The sequence below is a fragment of the Dipteris shenzhenensis genome, chromosome 22 (assembly GCF_047967505.1).
Source record: "Dipteris shenzhenensis isolate YYH24624 ecotype China chromosome 22, Dip_SZ_1.0, whole genome shotgun sequence".
Lineage (NCBI taxonomy): Eukaryota > Viridiplantae > Streptophyta > Polypodiopsida > Gleicheniales > Dipteridaceae > Dipteris > Dipteris shenzhenensis.
The window spans coordinates 52,436,081-52,458,089 of NC_141617.1; the positions used below are offsets into that span (position 1 = coordinate 52,436,081).

Sequence of the window (22,009 nt, forward strand, 5' to 3'; positions counted from 1 at the left end):
GCCGCAAATGGAGCAATGTGCAAAATCAAGAGCATCAATGCAACTAGCAGGGGAGAAATCAACGGTATCACTGTCGTCGTGGACACAACAGCGGCCGTGCTCACATTACGACGCTCGAAGCATCAGCGAAAGGCAATAAATGGAAAATAGTTCCACAAGTCCACATTTCCACTAACCCTAGCATACGCTATCACGGGACACAAATCCCAAGGCCCAACCATATCCAACAAAGCGCTGCTCATATTTCGAGGAGTGTTTGCCCCTGGCCTAGCATACGTGATGTTGTCCAGAGTGACTGAGAGAACGAGGCTGCGCATACTACATTGCCCACATCCAGACATATTCAGACCAATTCCACGAGAGTTCTCACAGCCGACAACACAACCACACGCATAAAGGTATTCACTACCAGAGATTGAAAAAGGCAGAGGCAAGTCATGAATATGTTACGTCAAACATGTGTGCAAGGAAAATGGTTTTAATATCTTGTCTGTTGTCGAGAACAGGTGCAGAGAATCAGAAAGCTCAGGACATTGCAGCATAAGACATGGACGCAGACAAGGTAAATTCCACCAGCATGAAAGAATCTTTTTTTCTTGAAGATTTAAAAAGTCGGCTCATTTCAAAAGACGGTGTAATAAGTCATGCCTGCAAGCAGCTATTTGAGCTATACAAAAGCAACGCGAAGGCAACAAAACCTCCACCAGCAAAGAGGAGGTTCTTCCTAACCACAAAGCAATTCCGGCTAGCAAACAATGCAGGAGAACGTCCGGGAGCTTACATCAATGGCTTCAACACGTATGCGGAACTACGCGACTTCATTGACAACTGCAATAGGCGTTTGCCAGCTAAAAGACAGCCGGGAGGCTTGAGATTCACAAATGGTACGTAATGCTTCCGAAAATTAAAAAAAAACCGCAACAGTTGAGAAAAAGAATTAACGAGTTGCAAGAACAACAAACTCATCATGGATTGCACTTCTCCTGCAGGACTCCTCAAAGAGATCCTTGTCGAGCTTGACATTGAGTTCGATGAGACCGATAGGATGATGGAAAGTTTGGAGGGACAAAAGCTACTAGACACGAAGACGAAAGGGATCACAGCGTATGCGTGCGAGCTGCTGCATTACGGGTACAACGTATCCTTGGAGTTGCTGAGGGACACGACGCGCGATCAAGGAATGGCTATACTCGAACAATTCATGGAACAATTTGGAGGGACGCACGATGCGACGCACCCGGTGACGACAATGGAGAAGCTTACGTATATTTTCGACAGGGACTTATACGAGGAGCGCTTCGGTATTGGAAACGATCCTTTCATGCCAACAGAGAAAAACCAGGGCAAGTAAATAAATGCATTCTATTATGGACCTCAAACGAAAAAAAAAAGATCGAAAACCTCGATGACTAACGTAATTGTCAATGTTTACGCAGGTACGACATTGAAAGACGCGAGCCTCGAGATGAAGGAGGAGCCTCCACTGAAGCGCCCACGCAAGGGAATCGTGTGAGCCTCGTCATCTACTGCATCACGTGCAAGCCTAACAACAGAAAACACATAGGGAGCACGACGGACCTGCCGCGGAGGATCAAACAACACAATAAAAAACCACCGGCGAAAATGAAAGAGGACTTGCAGCGTTACAAGCCCTTCAAAGAAAATTTCGAAATCAAAGTTTTGGAAACAACAGACACTGTAGACAAAGCACGAACTTTAGAGCAGTACTACATAAGGAGCCACAACACAGTAGGTCCATTAGGTTACAACACGCTCGAGGGCCATCTGGCTAGAGCGCGGAAGTACTATTTCCTAAAGCGCAGGAACATAATTTGACCCAAAAAATAAACATTTGTGCCTTCGAAAAAAGGGATCCAATGAAGTTGCAAATGGTGCTGGAACTTTTGTCGTACATGCAATGCAGCTTTGGGTTTGGATTATTCCTGTCACAGTTGCATGCTTCTGTCTCAATTTGGTTTTGATTTATTATTTATACATTTCTGAAATACATCTCCCCGTCGTTCGCTCGAAGTGGAATGACAATAGATTTGCTTACAGTGCAAAGAATAGGAATTTGTCTTCCTCCGAAAAAAAGAAAAACTACGTTTTACTGTCGACATGAACAACATCAAGTGCAAGCAGGACTCGATGATAACGAAATCTCTACAAAAGGTTGCATGCAATTGAACATCAATCTTCTGCATCATTTCTGACGTCGTGACTCATGTGAACCTCAACAAGATAGCAAAAGAGAGAAGTATTCATCAAGAGCCCAGCTGGCCAAGCAATCTAGTTTTCCCCTGATTTTGATATGCTGGTCTTGAGCTTGCAGTCGCACCCTCACCTCCCCACTAATATATATATTACTCATGAGATGATGCAAACAGCCTTTGTCTATGAGAGAGGGTTCTGAAAGAAAAGACCTCATAAATTGCAACTAAATTAAATTTTGTGTGTAGCATCTCAACGAATCTTGGAGAGAGGAATTAGAGGGGTCGAGCAATAGTGAGCAGATGCGTCTAAAATGGCAGGTATGATCCTCCAAATAACAATGCCTCAAGTATAGAATGTGAATGATCCAAGAGTTAAAGTCTAAGCAGGTATGCCAGAGCTTGGCTTTAGAGGGAGCCTTCGCCAGCTCGAATCACTTGGAGACATGCGAGTCTCAGCTCTCGGGTTTCTTCCATCGATACACGATGGACAGATGAAGACGGAGCTTCCATGAGAATGTGCAGGAAGCAGGGGCTACTGATGCAATGTAATGAGTATCGATGCAAAGTTGGGTAGCTGGGAAACCTGGATGTCGGAGAAGACAGACACTGGAGGAGTATTGAAATGAGTCGCGAGATAATGGCCAAGCAGCAGCGAGAGGTGAGGATGACGTAACAGAGTAGAAGCCTAAAACCCACAAGGTTTTTGTTAGCCCTTGAACCACATGAGCAATGGCGCTCGCGACCACATCCTTCTCTTTTTCATCCCCATCTCTCACTACCCCTACCCGCTGCCTCACTCGAATGCCTCGCGACTCCTCCGCATGCGCAGTTGTAGCACAGCTGGCGCTACGAAGCAGGAAGAATTCTCTTCCCAGAGAAGAGATCGATCGTCGACAAATCCCTGTGCTTGCACACGAGGAGCTCCCAAGTGCACGGATGCTGGCCTCTCGTTTGCGCAGCGTTGAAGGCTTGCTCGAGGGGAAGGAGATTTATTCTTATATCATGCGACTGGGACTCGACCAGGACGCATTTTTGGTGAACGTCCTCATTGCCATGTATCGCAAATTCGGTTCAGTGGAGGACGCCCGGTCTGCCTTCGACAATTTGCAATATCCGGGTGTCGTTGCTTGGAACAGTATGATCGGGGTGTACGTCAAGAGTGGGCGTCGTAGAGAGGCCCTTCTACTCTTTCAGCAAATGTTGCAACAGGGCCTTAAGCCTAATAGAATCACGTTCATTGTCATTCTTGGTGCATGTGTCTCACCGGATTCTTTAGCAGAGGGCAAGTGGATCCATGCGTATGTTGTGAAAGAGGGATTTAAAAAGGACATGGGCGTAGGGAACGCCCTTATCACAATGTTTAGCAGATGTGGAGCTCTCAAAGACGCAATCTCAATTTTCGATACTATGAAACTCCGCAATTTGGTCTCGTGGAATGCCATGATCGATGCCTTTTCTAAATACGGACATAGAAAAGAGGCCCTCGAACATTTTTGGGAAATGCAGAAGCAAGGCATGAATCCGGATCAATATACTTTCGTCAGCATGCTGAGTGCATATGCTTCCCCCAATATCTTAGCACAGGGTAAGGAAATTCACAAATGGATTTTCGAGTATGGGTTTGAAACAGATACGGTTGTCGGTAATGCTCTTATAAATATGTATAGCAAATGTGGGGCTCTTAGCGATGCTGTTTCCGTGTTTGACAAGATGAGCCAACGTGATGTCATCTCCTGGACCGCCATGATTGAAGCATACTCGGAGCACGGGCATGGCAGGAAGGCGCTTCAACTCTTTCAACAAATGCAACAACAACGCACTGAACCGAATAAAGCCACCTTCATAAGCGTACTTAGTGCATGTGCTGCCATGGCAGCGTTGGAGGAGGGACAGGCAATTCACGCTGATATCAGGGTCCGTGGGCTTGATCAAGATCTCCATGTTGGGAATTCTCTAGTGTACATGTATGGCAAGTGTGGGGCTGTAAAGGAGGCACGTGAAGTGTTCAACAAAATGAATGAACGCGATACAGTCTCTTCGACTGTGATGATTCATGCCTACTCTGCCCTAGGGTATGCGAAGGAGGCTCTTCAACTCTTTGGAGAAATGGAGAAGGGAGGAGTGGAACCAGACAAGCCCCACTTGATTAGCGTACTCAGTGCTTGTGCCAGCATAGAAGCACTGGCAGCAGGTAAGGCAATACATGAATTCATCTTCAATAAGGGATTTCACTCAGACGTTGCCGTAGGGAATGCCCTCGTCAATATGTACAGCAAATGTGGAGCTTTGAAGGAGGCCCGAGGAGTTTTTGACAAGATGGGTAGGCAAGATGTGGTCTCCTGGAACTCAATTATCACTGCTCGTGCCAAGATTGGGAACATCAAGGAAGCCTTTTATTTTTTTTGTGAAATGCAGGAGCAAGGGGTAGAGCCTAATCAGGTCACCTTCCTGTGCATGCTCGGTGCATGTACTAGCCCAGCAGCCCTAGCAGAGGGTAAAGGGATACATGGAAGAATTGCTCATTGTGGGTTTGAGATGGATGTTGTCATCGCAAATGCTCTCATCAACATGTACAGCAAGTGCGGCTCTCCAGAAGATGCACAAGCTACGTTTGACAACATGCAGTTCCATGACGTGGTCTCATGTAATACTATGATTGCTGCCTACTGCCACCATGGAAATGGCACAGAAGCCCTTCGAATCTTCAGACAGATGCAAGAACAAGGTATAGAAGCAGACAAGATCACATTCATCAGCATACTTGGTGCATGTGTAATCCTAGCAGCACCAGCAATTGGTAAAGTAATACATGCAGGCTTAATTGATCATGGATTGGAGGCAGACGTTCCTGTCGCAAACGCACTTGTCAATATGTATGGGAAATGCAAGGCTCTGACAGAAGCACGAAAAATGTTTGAAAAAATGTACGACCGTAATGTTGTCTCTTGGAGTGCCATGATTGATGCATATTCACACGCTGGACATTCTAGGGAGGCTGTTTGGCTCTTCAAGCTAATGCAGCAGAATGGTGTACTACCAAACAAGATCACATGTGTCAGCATACTGAGTTCTTGTACCGTCCCTGCAGATTTGGAAGAGGGTAAGATGATCCATACGTATGTTGCTGATATGGGACTGGAGTCAGATGTTGCTGTAGGGAATGCTCTTATCAGCATGTACGGCAAGTGCAGGGCTCTTAAAGATGGACGTGAGGTATTTGACAATATGGTTCAACGTGATGTTGTCTCTTGGACTGCCATGATTGATGCATGTTCCAAGTGTGGGCATCACCAAGAAGCCCTTAAACTTTATGAACGCATGCAGCAGGATGGAATGGAGCCTAATAATGTCACCTTCCTTAGCATACTCGATGCTTGTTCCAGCTTGAAAGCTTTGGCAGAAGGTAAGACAATCCATACTAGCATTGTTAATGCAGGATTGGGTTCAAACGTTGCCCTAAAAAAAGCTCTTATGGACATGTACAGCAAGTGCTGTGCTTGTGAGGACGAAACATCATTGTTGCCCAAAAATGTCAGTGCGATTTGACTCCAAATAAAAGCCATGGTTTCATTTAGAATTGCTACGAGCTATCAAATACAATCTATAATGCCAGATGGAGGATTAAGATTTATGGGTTATCTCTCATCTTGATCGTCTGGGACAGTTGAGGCATGCACTTGCTCTTACAGATTTTCACAAGTTCAGTCCAAGCATGAACTGCAACATCACTACTACCACTTTATTGGCTGTGTCACAGCTGCATTACAGAGGGTAAGGGAACTTGAATTTGAACGGAAAGTTCATGAATGCGAGGAGCTTATTTGTCTAGAGTAAATGTTTACGCTCCTGAAGGCTTGGGATCGATATAGCTCTGTGTCATTGAAATGACTGTCCTTGGTTTTGAGTCAGTGACTGGAGGCAGCATGCCCAGCATTGCCAGCACATAATATAGTTTCAAAGTCTCCCAATTGTGCTCCTTTTGGTAAGAACAGCTCCACGTCATGAATGTCGAGGGAGATTAACTATATGACCACGTTTGATGGATCCAATGTATGGTTTTCTCTTGTTCTTAAGGAATAGGTGATTACTCATGTTATAGTGGACCCAATGGCAAGTTGTCCTGCTCCAACTGTGAGTTCTACTAGGGGTTCTAATGCAACGTCGAGTTGAGTGGCAAGGTCTATTGCAATGGCGAGGATTCAAGCTGTGGGCTGGACTTTGAGCTATGGCGGTGGTGCTGGCAGACAAGCTATGGCAGCTAGGACAGATGGACTGAGGTGATGGCTGCTCCAAGACTTGAAATAACCGCCTGTGCGCAGAACAGGTACCTTTCTACACAGTGGTCTGGATCACGCATAATTTTTTGGTCCCCTCAGCTTGAAACTCTCTCAAGAGAAGAACTGGCTTCACGTTTGACTTTGAACACTCTGTGCCTGCCATTAGGCAATTACTACTGCCGGAGTCATACAATCATGCATATATCTGCTCCCTCGATCGAATTTGTATCAAAGAGTACAAAACTTGATCTTGTCTCTCAAAGATCTCATTTGAAATTTGTCCAGTATTTTCAGCTTTGGACCTTCAGAGTCTGTATTAGTTGTGATATTGGGTGAATCTCACCTAGTGATGGTATTCAAATATGCTTTTTGCTAAAGATATAGGAAGCAAGTCTTCAGATGATCTTTTTTTTGAGAGTATAGTAGCTGCATTAGCATAGATACTTTACCAAGGCAAACTGATCCCAACTGATATGCAAAGAATCGGTGGTGTGCCTCCCTTGAGGATTGTATGCCACCAATTGGAACTGTCTACCTCCCGCTACATTGGTATCAGAGCATCAGATTCTTTTCTGAGACAGAGCGTTATCCTATATTTCTTTTTGTATTTTGTCCCTACCTCGGACTAGTGGTAGTACCATACTCCATTAGCCACTCCCTCCCTTACTTTATTGCGCATTGGGCCGGCTCATGTCTTCACCCGCAGGTCGTTACTTTATTGCTCATTGGGCTGGCTCATGTCTTCACCCGCAGGTCGTTACACCTTGCGGTGTGAGGGGCAAGTTCGTTTCTAGAAGTCAGGAGGTTCAGGTCAGTCAGGGACATCCCCACCGTTTATGGTCCAAACAAGATCCGGTAAGACACCATGAGCACCAGTGAGGAATCCAACACAAGGGGGGAGGGTTCAGTGCCTCCACCAGCCACCCCACCACAGAATCTTGCAAACACTTCCATGTTTGCCATGACAGCCATGTTGCAGGTTATGATGCAGATTTAGTAACAACAGTCTGAGGCTCTCCACCCGCATGACCTAGCTTTAGGAGATGCGGGAAGATTGTGAGTAGGGCGCTAGAGAGCGCGAAAGGCTAGCTCGGGAAGCAAAAGAAGAACGCGATCGAGAGGCTCAAGAAGCCAAGGAACTCCGCGACTACGAGGCTCAGGAGGTCAAGGAGCTTCGAGAACGTACCGCTCGAGAAGAGAAGGAAGAACGGGATCGGCAGCTTCTCATTTCTTTACTGCGACCAGTGGGGGGAGAAAAGTCCACCTCTAGCCAAGCCTTCCTTTTGGGGAAAGCTCAACTTCACACGATATGATGGTAAGCAGGAAGCCTTAGTGTTGATTTCATGGCTCAATCTGTTTGAATGTTATTTTTCAGTGATGCCTACGAAGGAGGATGAGCGGTGCATCCTAGCATCCATGCACCTCACAGGCGAGGCGGTCACCTGGTGGCTCAGGTGGTAGAAGGACCACCATGATGCTGACGAGGAGACACCTTTCTATAGCTGGAGGAAATTCGTGAAAGATCTTTGATCACGATTCCTGCCACCGCAGTACTTGGACAGGCTCCAGAGTCAATTCTATGAGCTACGTCAGGGAGGCACCGTGACGGTGAATCATTATGCCAAGAAGTTCACTTTGGTGTTTATACAGTTGCAGTTGGAGGATAGTTAGAAGCTGAGCTAATTTCTCCATGGGCTGTGTACGGACATCCAGTGGTACATTAGAAGTTTCAGGCTACGGGATTGTGAGTGTGCATATGAGCTTGCTCAGAATTTTGAACTCATGCACAAGGGTCAAGGATCCAAGTAGGTCAACAATAAGAAGTCCCATGATTCCACGCTAGGTGATGGTGGGAATGGGCAGTAGAAGAAGATCTGGATGGCGAAGGACAGCAACGGCTATGGCGGGTACTTGGATACAGCGACACGAGCACTCTATGCCAAGGAGAACCGATGCTTCCATTGTCATGTGCCGGGCAATAATAAGCAAGGTTGCCTGCATTACCAGAAGCTTCTAACAGAAGGAGCCGCATCAAGTGGTTCAGCAATAGCTTCAACAACCTTAGTAGTCATTGAGGAGCTTGAGGAACAACAGACTACGGGGATAACTTTAGTAGTCATCCAGGAGCTTGAGGCTTAACAGAAGGGGGAGCCTCGTCAGTTTCCCAATATGTTCTAGTTTTGGACTGTTCGGTGGTCAGAAGGTCCTTATCCTAGCAAACTTAGACAATTTAGCAAACTCAGACAATTCTGAGAACATCGTCTCCACCAAAGCAGCTCAAAAGGCTTAGTTGTCTCTACATCAACAGAACCAATGACCTTGAACGGTGCATTTCCAGAGTAGAAGAGAGAGAGCAACATGCAGGTAGCTTCAGCCACTCTGGGTGGGTACACAGTCGGCCACTCAGGGTCGCACCTACTCAGGCAGTGGACGTCATCTTGGGAGCACGATGGTGGCACCAGTTCGAAGTCCAACTAGATTATCAGCACCAAGGCTTGGATGTCAAAATCCCAGGCGATGGGTCCAAGTTCATCTATTGGAGTAAGGGTGTTCCATCTCGACCTTTGATATCAATCATTCAAGGGGTTCGAGACTGGCACCAACTAGACTCTATTACAGCAAGACACAGTATTACAGTAGGATATAGTGTTACAGTAGGATTTAGCATTACAAGAGGCTATAGGGTTACACCAAGACCGGGATGCCTCTCTCAAACCCAGTCTTCCTCCGTTCCTATCACCTATATTCATCGAGGAAAACCACAGGGAGCCTCATCTTGGAATATGAACCCACAGCAAATATCCGTACTAGAAGTTGCACCAAATCCAGGCATTCAGTACTTGCAGATCAGGATTCATGGGTTTAGCAACCATTTCCGGATTCATGAACCAAGCATTTGGATTAGGATTTTATCATCTAGGTATATCACAGACAGTCACCTCCGTTAGCACGATGGGAAGCCCCTTTCATACCCTAGTTCGAGTTTCAACAGAAGGAGATGTCATGGGGATCCACAAGCTGTTGGCCATGCTAGCTAGTGCCAGTGCAGGCAACCAGGTCACTGGCCATGTAGGCATCCGTACAGCGATGCAGGCAGCCCTACGCAATCAACACATAGTCAACAGATAGTCAACACCACGTTATCACAAGGTTGACTTTTTGATCAAAAGGCAATGCATTGACTTTTTGGACCGACATGTTCAATGGTCGGTGTTGACCAAGGTCAATGGTTGGCATTGACCAAGTCAGCCAGGCTGACCTAACAGCCTATAAAAGGGTAGCCTTTGGCCCTCATTCTTCATCCACTCCTCAGGCCTTCAAGCCTTCAGAGCAACAGAGCCCAGGCCTCCCCGCAGCAAACCAACAGGGTAGCTTCAGCTTGCAGGGATCTAGTGAGGATTCACCTCCGCTAGGTAGTCTAGTCTTCCAGTTTTGCAGTGAGGGTTTCAGCCCCTTCATACAGTTGGCCCCTTCATACAGTTGTATTCAGCCCTTTGGGCATTCATTATTCAGTTGTATCTATTTTCTCTTTGGAGGTCCACTACATTCTCTCCCTCTGATTCTCTCACTCACATCCACAGCATCAATTTGTGTATTGAGTGCTTCATCTTGCAATTGCAGTTAGTATTGAGTAGGAGAGAGAGTGAGGATAATCTATCTCCCGCTACATCACCTATTCTTTTTAGAATTAACCTCGGCCCATAATATCAGAGTGACACTCTCCTATTCTCCTTTAACTCTCTAAAAGATCTATTTTCGTCCACATACATCTTAGCCCTATCCATAGGTTGGCGGTTATTAGCTCTCGCAAAGCACTAGCATAATAGTTCTTGGCACTAGGCACTAGGCATTTTCCTTAGTTTTTAATGCTTTAAATAATTCATTCATTTTGTCATTCTTTCTTTCATTCATACATAAGAGAGAGAGAGAGAGAGAGAGAGAGAGAGAGAGAGAGAGAGATTAACGTCTTCAGAAGCCCTTGTGGGACTATGAGACAAAGCGCACACATCAAAAGGGTAAACACCAAACATCAGTTATAGACTGAGAGTCTCTTGGAAGTGCATATATCACTCCCAAAGTTATTATAGATTAGCTACATTGTACTAAGTAAGATAATCGGCCTATATTACATTAGTTTAAGACTAAAAGTCCTTGGATTTGGATTTAAAGGCTTTGATAAGTGCTTTTCCATCTTTGTAGACAGCCCATTTTCCTTCTTTGTGAGGGTCCTTCACTTTGTTCAGTTCTGTGGATTTCATCTTCAGCTGAGTTGGGGTGAGCTCCTTTGATATCCATATCTTGGTACCTCTCAACTTATTTGTTTGCAGAAGAATCTTGGTTCTTGCCTTCATGTCATTGAGCGCCACTTTAGCTTGTATCCCAATAGGAGCCACAATGGTTACGTCCTTTAAATCCCACTCAATCTGAGGGGTTGCTGCTATGATGTTATCAATTTTTTCTTCCAGGTTCCCTTCATGCCAATCTTCAGGTAGTCCTCCAATGCGTAGACATCGAGCATTAGCAGCCCTTTTTTCCTGCTAACACCCCAGACTGAGCCCGGGACTCAGCTCAGCCTGGGGGCTGAGGGTAGGCTGTTCTTGTGCCTCTCCTAGGCTGACGACCTGCGAAAAAAGACTGACCCCCTCGCATGCGACCTAAGGAGCAAACTGGGCTGCTGCTGTACTGATGCCGCCACTGTGACTTGGCCCCGGCTGTCGCCCTTTATTGATGCGCTGCTGGTTACTACAGCAGGCCAGAGGAGCGGGAGGATGAGAGGAGATAGGCGCGAGGAGCGGGAGGAGCTAGGCGGGAGGCACGGATGGAGAGGGAGTGTGAGGAGAGAGAGAGAGAGAGAGAGAGAGAGAGAGTTTATTCTTGATTTTTGCTCTCTTTTGTTTCTTGATATGCTTGTTTATTTTTTCTTAATTACCTTCTTCTTTGTTTCTTGTCATCTGTTCTTGTTGTTTAGTTGACGCATTTTAGTAAGCGGTTAGTTTGCCCAAGAGACATCACCGGTCTTTAGAAACCAGGTATAGCTGCTTATGCTTGGGCACTAATGGTGACATAAGCATTGCTTTGCTTGCTAGGTATATCTACCTTTTGTTTTAAAAAAATGATTCGTTTGCTCATTTCTCTTCTCTTTCATTTTCTCTTTTTCAATGTAGAAATCTGGACTTTAGAACAACAACCATCTGAATTTGTACGATTGGATATATTCTAGTCTTACAAAGCTATACTTTCTGAGGTATAGTTGGTAGCCATAGTTCAACTCCAATGGAATGTTTTCTGCCATTGTAGGCAAACTCCAAATTTGGCATCCACTTGTTCTATTTATGCCTCAATGGTATACATATGTGTAACATGTGGAGACTTGCTGTGCGGAAAATAGATGAATATAAAAGGCTAACTCGAGCATGAGAGACACAAGAGATTTACCTAACTATAGTACATTGCTTTATTTATACATGGTTGCCAAATCGGCATACAAAATTGTGCTGAGATCACTCCCCTAACTATGACATGCGGGAGATGGAACTATGCTGTGGAAATAGAACACCCAAACCTCGCACATATGCTGGCTGGAAGTGCTGCTGGAGCCTTGGAGCTGAGTCCTCAACTTAGGAAGGCTGAGTGAGCGAAAAGGGGGGCTGAAGGCCCCTTATATAGGGCTGGGAACCAGACCTTGGGCCAACGCAACTGACTGGTTGGTCGGTTTTGGCCGACCAGGCTACTGGCCCTTGCCTATCAAACCAGGCCTTTTGAGCCATTTCAGGAAGGCTAGACATCCAGTTGTCACTGCTACCTGGGCTTGACCCTGGTGCATGTGACATTCCCCTCTTCTGAACTTGTTGCTAGGTGGATACCTCGCAATGCTTTGCCCTGGCGACCCGAACTGCTTCGCCGTGGCTTGTGACTTTGATAACTAGGAACGGACCCCCATAGCTTGTGCTTGACTCGTCCTTGGGCTAGGGCTCACAACGGGTCACGACGTACAACAAATGGGTCAGATTGTGTGTCACCATGCTCCCTGGTGTAGGGGTGCATGTGACATTCCCTCTCGCTTAAATTTTGGATGATGATAGCTGCTAAGGGACTGAGTGAATCTGCAAAGCAAATGTGATCGTGCTGACCACCAACTGCTGCTCGAAACTTGACTGTCCTCCCAAAGAACTTAGGAGTAACAGTCTAGCACTGGGACTGATCTGGTACCACTCCAAAAGGTTGAGGAACGAATGTTCTTTTATGATAAAATGGCAGCTCAATAAAAACTCGTGAGAACCAGTACTGCTGTGAAGACTGGAAGCTGAACTGCTGAGGCCAGCCATCCCACCGCGCTACTACTGCGAACTCTTGATCCTTTGGGTGGTATGGCACTCTGATAGGCTCTTGGACGTAGGAACTACCTGCTGTCCTCGTGACCTGCTGAGGACTCTTTGGGCTGCTAATATGGAGGCACTGCACTCCGGAAGTCCAATGGCATGAAACTGGCTACCAACTGTCGGCATGCATTCTCCCCACTGCGGAAGATCCACCTACATAGAAATGCTAGTGCTACTTCAGGAACTGTTGGGGTGATGAGAAATCCATTTAAGCTACGTAACCAAAACTGAAAACCTGGAAACTTCAGAATACTCACATGCACTGTGGTACTGCTGTTTGCAGTGAGGGAAAGCTGGAATGAACTTGCATCCTTTGCTGGCATGATAATTGCTGAGGGTAAAAACTCTGCCATTCTCCTGGAATTTGGAACTGTCTCTCAAAGAACTTGCGTGATGCAAGGAGCTGTGGAAACTGTAGCTGTCTCTTTGAGAAACTCCGAGAGAGATGGAACTGTGGCGGAGGAGATTGTAATGGATGCTCTCCGAAGGAACGAAGGAGCTGCTGGGCACCCCTCTAATGACTCAACTGAATGGGATGCTACCTGAAAGAACTGTGAGAGGTCCAAAACTGCTGAGAACACCTCGTCTACCATGAATGATTGGTATGCCTCTCAAAAGGACTGAGAGATGGTTGGCATAGCTCTTTCTGATGGGATACTGGGACTAAGCATGTCCCCTTGAGGTATTGAGGAAGTACTAAGGCTGCTGGGCACACCTCTGATGAATCGATCAAACTGCTGTCATCACCAAGGGAGCTGCCGGTGTAGACATTGGTCACTGCTACTGTTGGTGGCTCGCGATTTAATGGAGAGGACACTGTATGACTAACCTCTAGGAGTGCAGGACACAATAATGGGAAGGGCTCGTCAACCTCTCTGCTGACTGGTACTACAATTGCTGCTTCCTAAGGTACCGAGGGAGGGGAGCTTCGGAGGGAATTGCATGACTATCCTTACGAACTGCCGAGGAATCATCAACCTCCTTACTGGTGATAGCTATACCTGCGCTGTTGAGCATCGCGGCATGTGGGATTGGAAACTGAGCCCCCTAGTCCTGAACACTTCTAATGAGAAGGTGAAATGTTAGTCATGCCGACTAAAATTGATGTGGTCAACTGAGCTGCAAGGGCAAAAGCTCCATAGGAGCTGACCGGAGCTGATGAAGAGATTTGATGGGTGGAAGACCCATCACACCTATCTGCTGCATCTGGGGTGTCCCCTTGGGTGGAATCCCCAAGAGAACTAACTGTGGGGAATAGACAACTCCTTCGGGCGATGGACCCACGAGGCTCATCTATGGCAAATGCTGATGGGTCTGAGATATCTCCAAGGGTGGAAAACCCATCCCTCATAGCTGTGAAAACCATCTGTTCCCCTGCTAAAGCTGATCGAGATGACTGAGTTCCCGGAGTGGAAGACCTAGAGGAACTAACTGGACATGATAAGCTGTTGGACGAGTATAAGACCCATCTGACGTAACTGCATGAACTGATTGATCCTCAACGGGTGGAAACTCCAAGAGAATAGGCTGCTGAAGCTGAATGATCCCCGTGGGTGGTAGACCCTAGAGTCTCATCATTTGGGCGTGCGGAATGAACTAAGCTTGCCCCAGGGATGAGAGACCCCTGAGAGCATGTTGTGGAAATGGCTGCACTACCCCCATGGGTGGAAAACCCTGAGGCACTGCATGTAGTGATTGTGGAAACTGTATGATCCCCTGGATTGGTAGACCCAAGGGAAACCACTATCTGAGCTGCTGCAAAATAGTCCACTAAACTATGCTCGGAGATGGAAGACTCCTGTGCAGATAAAGGACTTTCTGCTGATGCATGGTTTGTGGGTACTGCGGATGAGGAGAGGAACTGTGAGCAGGCCATGAGAAACTTGGTAAAATGAGCATCCTTGTTTGACACTATGGATCTAAGTAATCCATGCAAACGAAATAAATGATTAAGAAATGAATCTGCTACTTGCGGAGCACTAACAAACTTCCTAGTTGGAATGAAGTGAGTCGTCTTTGTAAGACGGTCGGCCACCACAAGGATAGAATCATACCCACCTTGTGTCCCTCGACCCGGCCCTCCCCCCTTTCCCTCCCCTCCCTTCCCCTTCCCTCCCCTCCCTCCGCCGCCAAAAATCCTCCCTCGACCCCCGCCCTCCCCTCCCCTCCCCTCCCCTCCCTCCCTCCGCCAAAATCCCCCCGTCGACCCCTCCCCTCCCGCTCCCCTTCCCCCTCTCCCGTCGCCTAACCCCTTCCTCCCCTACCCCCTTTCAACCCTCCCCCCTTTTCCCCACCCCCCTTCGCGACCCCCCCAACCCTCCCCCCCCCTCTTCCCCACCCCCCCTACCCTCCCCCCCCCTCTTCCCCACCCCCCCTTCCCCGGGCTGGCGGCCGCGGCCACCAGCCCCCCCCCTCCTCTCAACCCCTCCCACCCCCTTGCCCCCCTCTCAACCCTCCCCCCCCCCTCCTTCGCGACCCCCCCGAGCCCTCCCCCCCTTTCCCCCCGGGCTGGCGGCCGCGGCCGCCAGCCCCCTCCCCTCCTCTCAACCCCTCCCACCCCCTTGCCCCCCTCTCAACCCTCCCCCCCTTCCTTCACGACCCCCCCGAGCCCTCCCCCCCTTTCCCACCCCCCCTTCCCCGCGGCCGCCAGCCCCCTCCCCTCCACTCAACCCCTCCCACCCCTCCCACCCCCTTCACCCCTCCCACCCCCTCCCTGGGCTGGCGGCCGCGGCCGCCAGCCCCCTCCCCCTCTCAGCCCTCCCCCCCCCTCTTCCCCACCCCCCCTTCGCGACCCCCCAGCCCCCCAGCCCTCCCCCCACTCTTCCCCACACCCCCCTTCCCCCGGGTTGGCGGCCGCGGCCGCCAGCCCCCCCCTCCTCTCAACCCCTCCCACCCCCTTCCCGCCCTCTCAGCCCTCCCCCCCCCCTTCGAGACCCCCCCGGCCCACCCCCCCTCTTCTCCACCCCCCCTTCCCCCGGGCTGGCGGCCGTGGCCGCCAGCCCTTCCCTCCTCTGAACCCCTCCCACCCCTTTTCCCCCCCTCTCAGCCCTTCCCCCCCCCCCCCCTTCGCGACCCCCCCAGCCCTCCCCCCCTTTCCCACCCCCCCTTCCCCCGGGCTGGCGGCTGGCGGCCGCGCGGCCGCCAGCCCCCCCCTTCCTCTCAACCCCTCCCACCCCCTTCCCTCCCACCCAACCCCCTCCCCGCCCCCTTCCCTCCCACCCAACCCCCTCCCCGGGCTGGCGGCCGCGGCCGCCAGCCCCCCCCTCTTCACCCTCCCCCCCAGCCCTCCCCCCCCTCTTCCCCACACCCCCCTTCCCCCGGGCTGGCGGCCGCGGCCGCCAGCCCCCCCCTCCTCTCAACCCCTCCCACCCCCTTCCCCCCCTCTTAGCTCTCCGCAGCCCTCCCCCCGCTTTCCCCCCTCAACCCCTCCCACCCCCTTCACCCCTCCCACCCCCTTCCCCCCCACCCAACCCCCTCCCCGCCCCCCGAGTTGGCGGCCGCGGCTGCCAGCCCCCCCCTCCTCTCAACCCCTCCCACCCCCTTCTCCCCCTCTCAGCCCTTCGCCCCCCCTTCGCGAACCCCCCAGCCCTCCCCCCGCTTTCCCACCCCCCCTTCCCCCGGGCTGGCGGCCGCCAGGCCCCCCCCCTCCTCAGCCCCTCCCACCCCCTTCACCCCTCCCACCCAACCCCCTCCCCGCCACCGAGCCCCCCCCCTCAGCCCCTCCTACCCCCTTCCGCCCCACCCACCCCCCTCCCCGCCCCCGAGCTGGCGGCCACGGCCGCCAGCCACCCCTCCCACCCCCTTCACCCCTCCCACCCAACCCCCTCCCCGCCCCTGAGCTGGCGGCCGTGGCCGCCAGCCCCCCCCCCCTCTCAGCCCCTCCCATCCCCTTCCCTCCCACCCACCTCCCTCCCCGCCCCCGAGCTGGCGGCCGCTGTCGCCAGCCGCCCCCCCTCTCAACCCTCGATCCCCTTCCCCCCCACCCACCCCTCTCCCCGCCCCGCCAGCGCCACCAGCCCCCTTCCTCCCCTCCAGGCCGCCAGCCCCCCCTTCAGCCCCCCCTTCCCCCTCCCCCCTTCCTCCCTCCATGGGAGACATCATTTCCAATCACGTTTTGAGACTACCATCTCAGCCATTCGATGGTCCTTATTATGTGGACAATTTTTCCATGGATGAGGCTGAACGCATCCGAAGCATAAGCCTTCTCTCCTCGCATTTATTTTTGTTTAGGGGCCAAAGAGGATTTCGCGTGTACTCATATTGAGCTCCTACCTACGTAAACCCACTTGGCTTGCCTCTGGCATTTTCATAGCTCAGGGCTTTAGGTATTGCTTAATTCAACATGTTCACATACTCAGTCCGAACTTCCATCTTAATCCTGTCATTCTAGTCCAAAGATATAATCTTTTACTTGCATTGATTGAGAGAGAGTTTCATATATTTTCATGACTTCCTCTAAACTTATCAATATACTTGGCCATTGATAAATTCTTCTGACGAAGATACCTATCCTCATCCTGAGGTTGGGATGCTTCGTTGGGAGGTAGGAAAGGCTTTGTAAATTCCCTCTTGAGCTCCTCCCAAGTTAGTGGATGCTATTTCATCCCTTTGTTGTTTTATCCACCATCTATCCGCCGCCTTAGTAAACATGTGTGTGGCCTTACAGATTCTCTTCTGACTTCACTAACAGAGAACGCCGTGTCCCATTTGTGTCACCAGCCCTAAATGACATCAGAGCTATGGTTTGCCATCCAACCAGCATACTTTTCCGGTCTACAATTTGCAATATTCGGCACTTTACAGGTTCAACTGTATGTTCACTATACTCTGGCTCCATTGGAGCCTTTCCCATTCTTCTCAACACACGGATTTCAGACAACCAACAATAGTGCTTTATTTTGGGCAAGAAACCGTGCTTTACCTCTGCAAGCAAAGAGACCCAAAAGTGGGGACTCTATGGAAAGAGGGAAAACAGTTGAGTATCTATATGGCTGTGTGTGTGTGTGTGTGTGTAGCCATCCCACTCTGGGACAGCTATGAATGTAAATGCTTTTTTAATGCAAAATTTATTCTACAAAAAAAAAAGTGTGTGTGTGTGTGTACGTGTATGTGTATGTACAAATGGCCTACATTGATACAAGTGGCCTATGTTGCAACTGCATAGCTTGGGACTGACATATGCTGGCATACTCAGCATGCTACTTTTTTGCAGATATATATGTTGTATAAGCAGTCCTTTTTCAAAGGTTTCCCTACATGATTCGACCTGGTTTGGCTATATCTTTTCTGTACTCTCTCATCTTTTGCTCGTATTGAGGTATGGCATTATTGATTTTTTTATTGAGGCCTGCCTGACTGGGTATGAACTTTTTTGTAGAGGATGATCTCCTGGAAGAACGTATTACAGAAAAGGGTATCTGAAGATATTTGGTCAGCAAGCTATGTTCACGGTGCTGAAAGAGGTTGTGGCTTGGTATATCACGGGCAAAGTTGAAAATGTTTCACGCCTTGAATTCCTTAACCTCTTGAGAAGGCAGGTGCCAGGGTCATGAGAAGAGGTCAACATAACATGCAGTGATGGTGGCCAAGTTGAGCACCAACGTCAACTTTGCTACGTGAATGCAACAGCACAGATGAAGTAGATAGTGTCTGGTGCAGCAAGACACAAACAATTGGTTGGCTGTAACGGTGAAGGTCAGATAATAGAACTTTAGTTTCAGAGACAGGCAATTTGCAAGAAAAATGATACTGTTTTATCAAATGGTGAACTGAACCATGAAGTTGTAGGCGAGACTCCTCAGTTGAGGGATGCTGAACTGGAAAAGTCCTCTAAGAAAACTGATGCTCATGGTACTAATCTGTTCTTGAAAGGGAGATGGAGCATTGCTGACAATTTGATGTTTCCACCTGCATTCTTCAGGAGTGCTACCCTCCTTTCAAAGCACTGTTATAGATCTTGCAAGGCAGGATCATGCTTGTGAACTGGTTCTAATAAATGAAGTTTTGGAGTGCAGGAGGATGCAGCGATAGTTAACATGGAAGTCGAAATGTTGGAGATCGCGGCCCTAAGCATGCAAGACTTTAAAATGGATTCAGTTAAAATGGTGACCCTCGTAGGGTGTGGGATTGTGATTGTGCGGGTGGGCGGTTGGTCGCACACGCACACACACACACACACACACACACACACACGCTTTTTATGACGGTATTGGATGGGCACTCAATGCTAGACCTTGACATTGATGTATTGCTATTAAGCATTCGATAATCCGTGATATGCTAAAAGCATTTTAACAGGTCTTGCGGCCTATGTTACGTAATGGAAGCCCAAGCAGGAGGATTGAATACGGGCTCATAATGTGTTAATGAAAGCCTTTGGATAATAGATAGTAAAAGTATATGTCTTTGTAATAACAAAAAGTCCAAAGACTACTATAGGGCATAGGCTTGGGAGTGCTCATAAGAATAGATGGCGTTAAAGTACATGAAATCTATGCATGCAATTTACAAGGAACTTTTCATGGAAGTGCTCGTTTGGAAATGAAACGACGAAAGAAGACGAACCGACCAGGTCGGCCTGAGCACGTAGATGGCTATATAAGCCTCCCATACGCGCCATAACGACTCGAATTGGGCTTCTCTGTCCGGGGATGAGATGTGCACGGTTCATATACTTTTGACGCTCTCTGCCTTTGGCCTCAGCCGCCGGTAGTCTTCTTATGCTACTAGTGTAGGTAGTCTTCACTGCCCATAGACATAGCTAATACTTTCTCGTACACTATCGCTTCACGGGCGAATAAACAAGCCTTGGCGGACTGACAATATGGAGAACCACATGTGATCTTGGGGCGTTATCCCGCTTGAAACAAGGAGCGACAACCAATTATCACTTTTGAGGCAAGCCATATACTTGCTGGTCGACACCACGAAATATTGTGGTAAGAGTCTAAGGTCGAGTCATCTTCTACGTAGCTCTTTTGCTGAACCTTGTGTATGCATAGCTCTTTGCTGATTGAGATGGCTCACGCTCTCACACGACGTATTAATAAAAGGATCGTTGTAGATAGAGCTTGGTGGTCGTGTTTGCTTTTAACAGCACGTGATAAGCAAGAGTTGGCGCACGTAATTGGAGCATCTACCACTGTGTAGCAGATCGAGAAAACCAGAATGAGCGTTACGACTGAGAGTCACAATCGGTAGTTTATAACCTCATATGGCAACTCTTAATCGGTGTAGTTGAAGCTCACGGGCGTCTGTGGAGCTAGTACATTTACAAGCTAAGCAAGGGTAAACCATTCGATATGTTATGAACAGCGAACTTCGCTATAAGCTTGCCATCGGTACGTGACCATTACCTCCCATGCAAACGGTTGCTTGATTAGCATGCAGGTCGACTACTAAGCAGCGACAACTTGGTTGGACGGCTGGAGTATCAACGCCACGAGCTACTATCAACATAAGTACCTAACGTTGAGAGCACACGGTGTGATTTGTCACTTGCTAATAGATTTGGGTGGCCATATATAAGGAATCTTAACTGGTGTTGCAAAGCCAAGATATGACACTCATGTGTTGTAATCACATCTTTTTTTTTTCCAATGAGCAGTTCATATCTTTCCATTGATCCTTCGTGGCCTATTTAATTGACTACGTACACTCACACTTTCTTACTCAAGACCATACGATACAATACAGAGAGCTAGTGATACAATGGTCTAATCTGGAGGTGTTTAAACTCCTCCTACCAGGTAATTTGTTTAATAGGTGGAAAAGAAGCTTTTACTATAATCACAAGCTCTTGTCTTTGGCTAATTGCTACATTTAAATGTCTATATACTACTCAGACTTCACGTACTCCTCCTAGTTATGACATACATAGTTGACAATAGCTTACTAGCTGATAGCTTGATTACGTGGATGGCAATTAGATTCGAACTCTTCACCAGTTTGCTGTTTTTTTGGCTTCACTTGGCATACATCATCGATGCACGGTGCCTTATATCCTCAACAGAATCCCGTGGTTGAGCGGAAGAATAGGTTAGGGCTTGTCTATCCAACCATCCTATATGGGATTGGCTATGGAACGCCTTGTCTATGAAATTAAGCCCATCAACTATGGCTTCCACATAGGGATATAACCCTATATCATGATCATAGTTTTTATATTTAGTGTATTCACTAATTGGCCGGCCATTTTTTCTTTGATGAGGATACCTTATAAATTATGATGGGAATTCTCTCATGACCCCATACTGGGAAATTTGTATAGTGCTAGTTTTGGAAAGAGTAATACATGGAGCATCTGGATACCTGTGACTCAAACATTGGGGTGCCACATGATATACCACCATCCAAGGTCGATAGGATTTGCTATTATAAATATCTTATGGTGTTGTGATGTCGTTAACAAGTGGAGTTGTGCTTTGAAGCCTGTAGTCCCACAATCCAAGGTTCTTGTTCTAACTGGTCCTTGTTGTGGATGGATGCAGGTGAGTGGAGCTCCTTCAATATCATTCAGTATTTATAAATTAGCAAATTGCATGTTTTTTCCATAAAACTCTCCTTGTAAAGATTATTTTGTCATGTACTGTCTTGAATGATAAGTCTAAGATTGATAATGTTTGTCTTGAAATGTGCGCGCGCGCACACACACACATACAATTTTAGTGAATCTTTTCATTGAATGTGCTGAACTTCTCAAAAGAGAGTGAAGCTACAAGTTGGCAATGTTTGTTCTAGGTTAGGAGTAGCATGTAAAGTTGGGCATGAGGAGTGCTAGCAATTCCATATTACTATGTGCTTGATATAAAAGCATATATGGACTTCGTTGTAATAATAGACATGCTCCTCCTCATTGGTATGGACATGATGTGAAGCAATAGCAATAACTCCTTTGTCATATGCAGTGTTTGTTCTAGGTTAGGAGTAGCATGTGAAGCTGCAAGTTGGTAGTGTTTTTGCCACCCTTGTTCCATGGTTTTATTAGCATGTAGGTACCTAGGTAGAGAGTTAAATAACATTTAGATAATTGAATAAAGAGTTGGAATATATTCTTTTGAGGGATGCTCCTAAGGGTTCTTATGCTTTAGAACCTCTTGGAAATGTTTGAGACGTAGAGGATAAGTATCACATCCATACT

The 22,009-nt window shown here is 48.2% G+C and overlaps 1 protein-coding gene across 3 annotated transcripts; it reads left to right on the top strand.

Annotated features, from left to right (window-relative positions):
• Nucleotides 1-2,509: 2,509 nt before the first annotated feature.
• On the top strand, nt 2,510-19,009 carry LOC147888273 (pentatricopeptide repeat-containing protein At3g09040, mitochondrial-like). 3 transcript variants are annotated; one of them, XM_087393523.1, is made up of 3 exons: nt 2,510-5,616; nt 5,699-6,537; nt 18,248-19,009. In XM_087393523.1, exons 1-2 carry the CDS (start codon nt 2,943-2,945, stop codon nt 5,767-5,769), a joined length of 2,745 nt encoding a protein of 914 aa, XP_087249649.1. In that variant the 5' UTR covers nt 2,510-2,942; the 3' UTR covers nt 5,770-6,537; nt 18,248-19,009. The 3 variants fall into 3 exon arrangements, with proteins under 3 accessions (XP_087249649.1, XP_087249651.1, XP_087249650.1); XM_087393525.1 differs by lacking the exon at nt 18,248-19,009 and having other exon boundaries at nt 2,510-5,984; nt 6,123-6,195; nt 6,458-6,491; XM_087393524.1 differs by having other exon boundaries at nt 2,510-6,537.
• Nucleotides 19,010-22,009: the final 3,000 nt, after the last annotated feature.

What these genes read in the sequence shown, in the direction of transcription:
- LOC147888273 (XM_087393524.1), top strand. Translation starts at nt 2,943, where the DNA reads ATGGCGCTCGCGACCACATCCTTCTCTTTTTCATCCCCATCTCTCACT.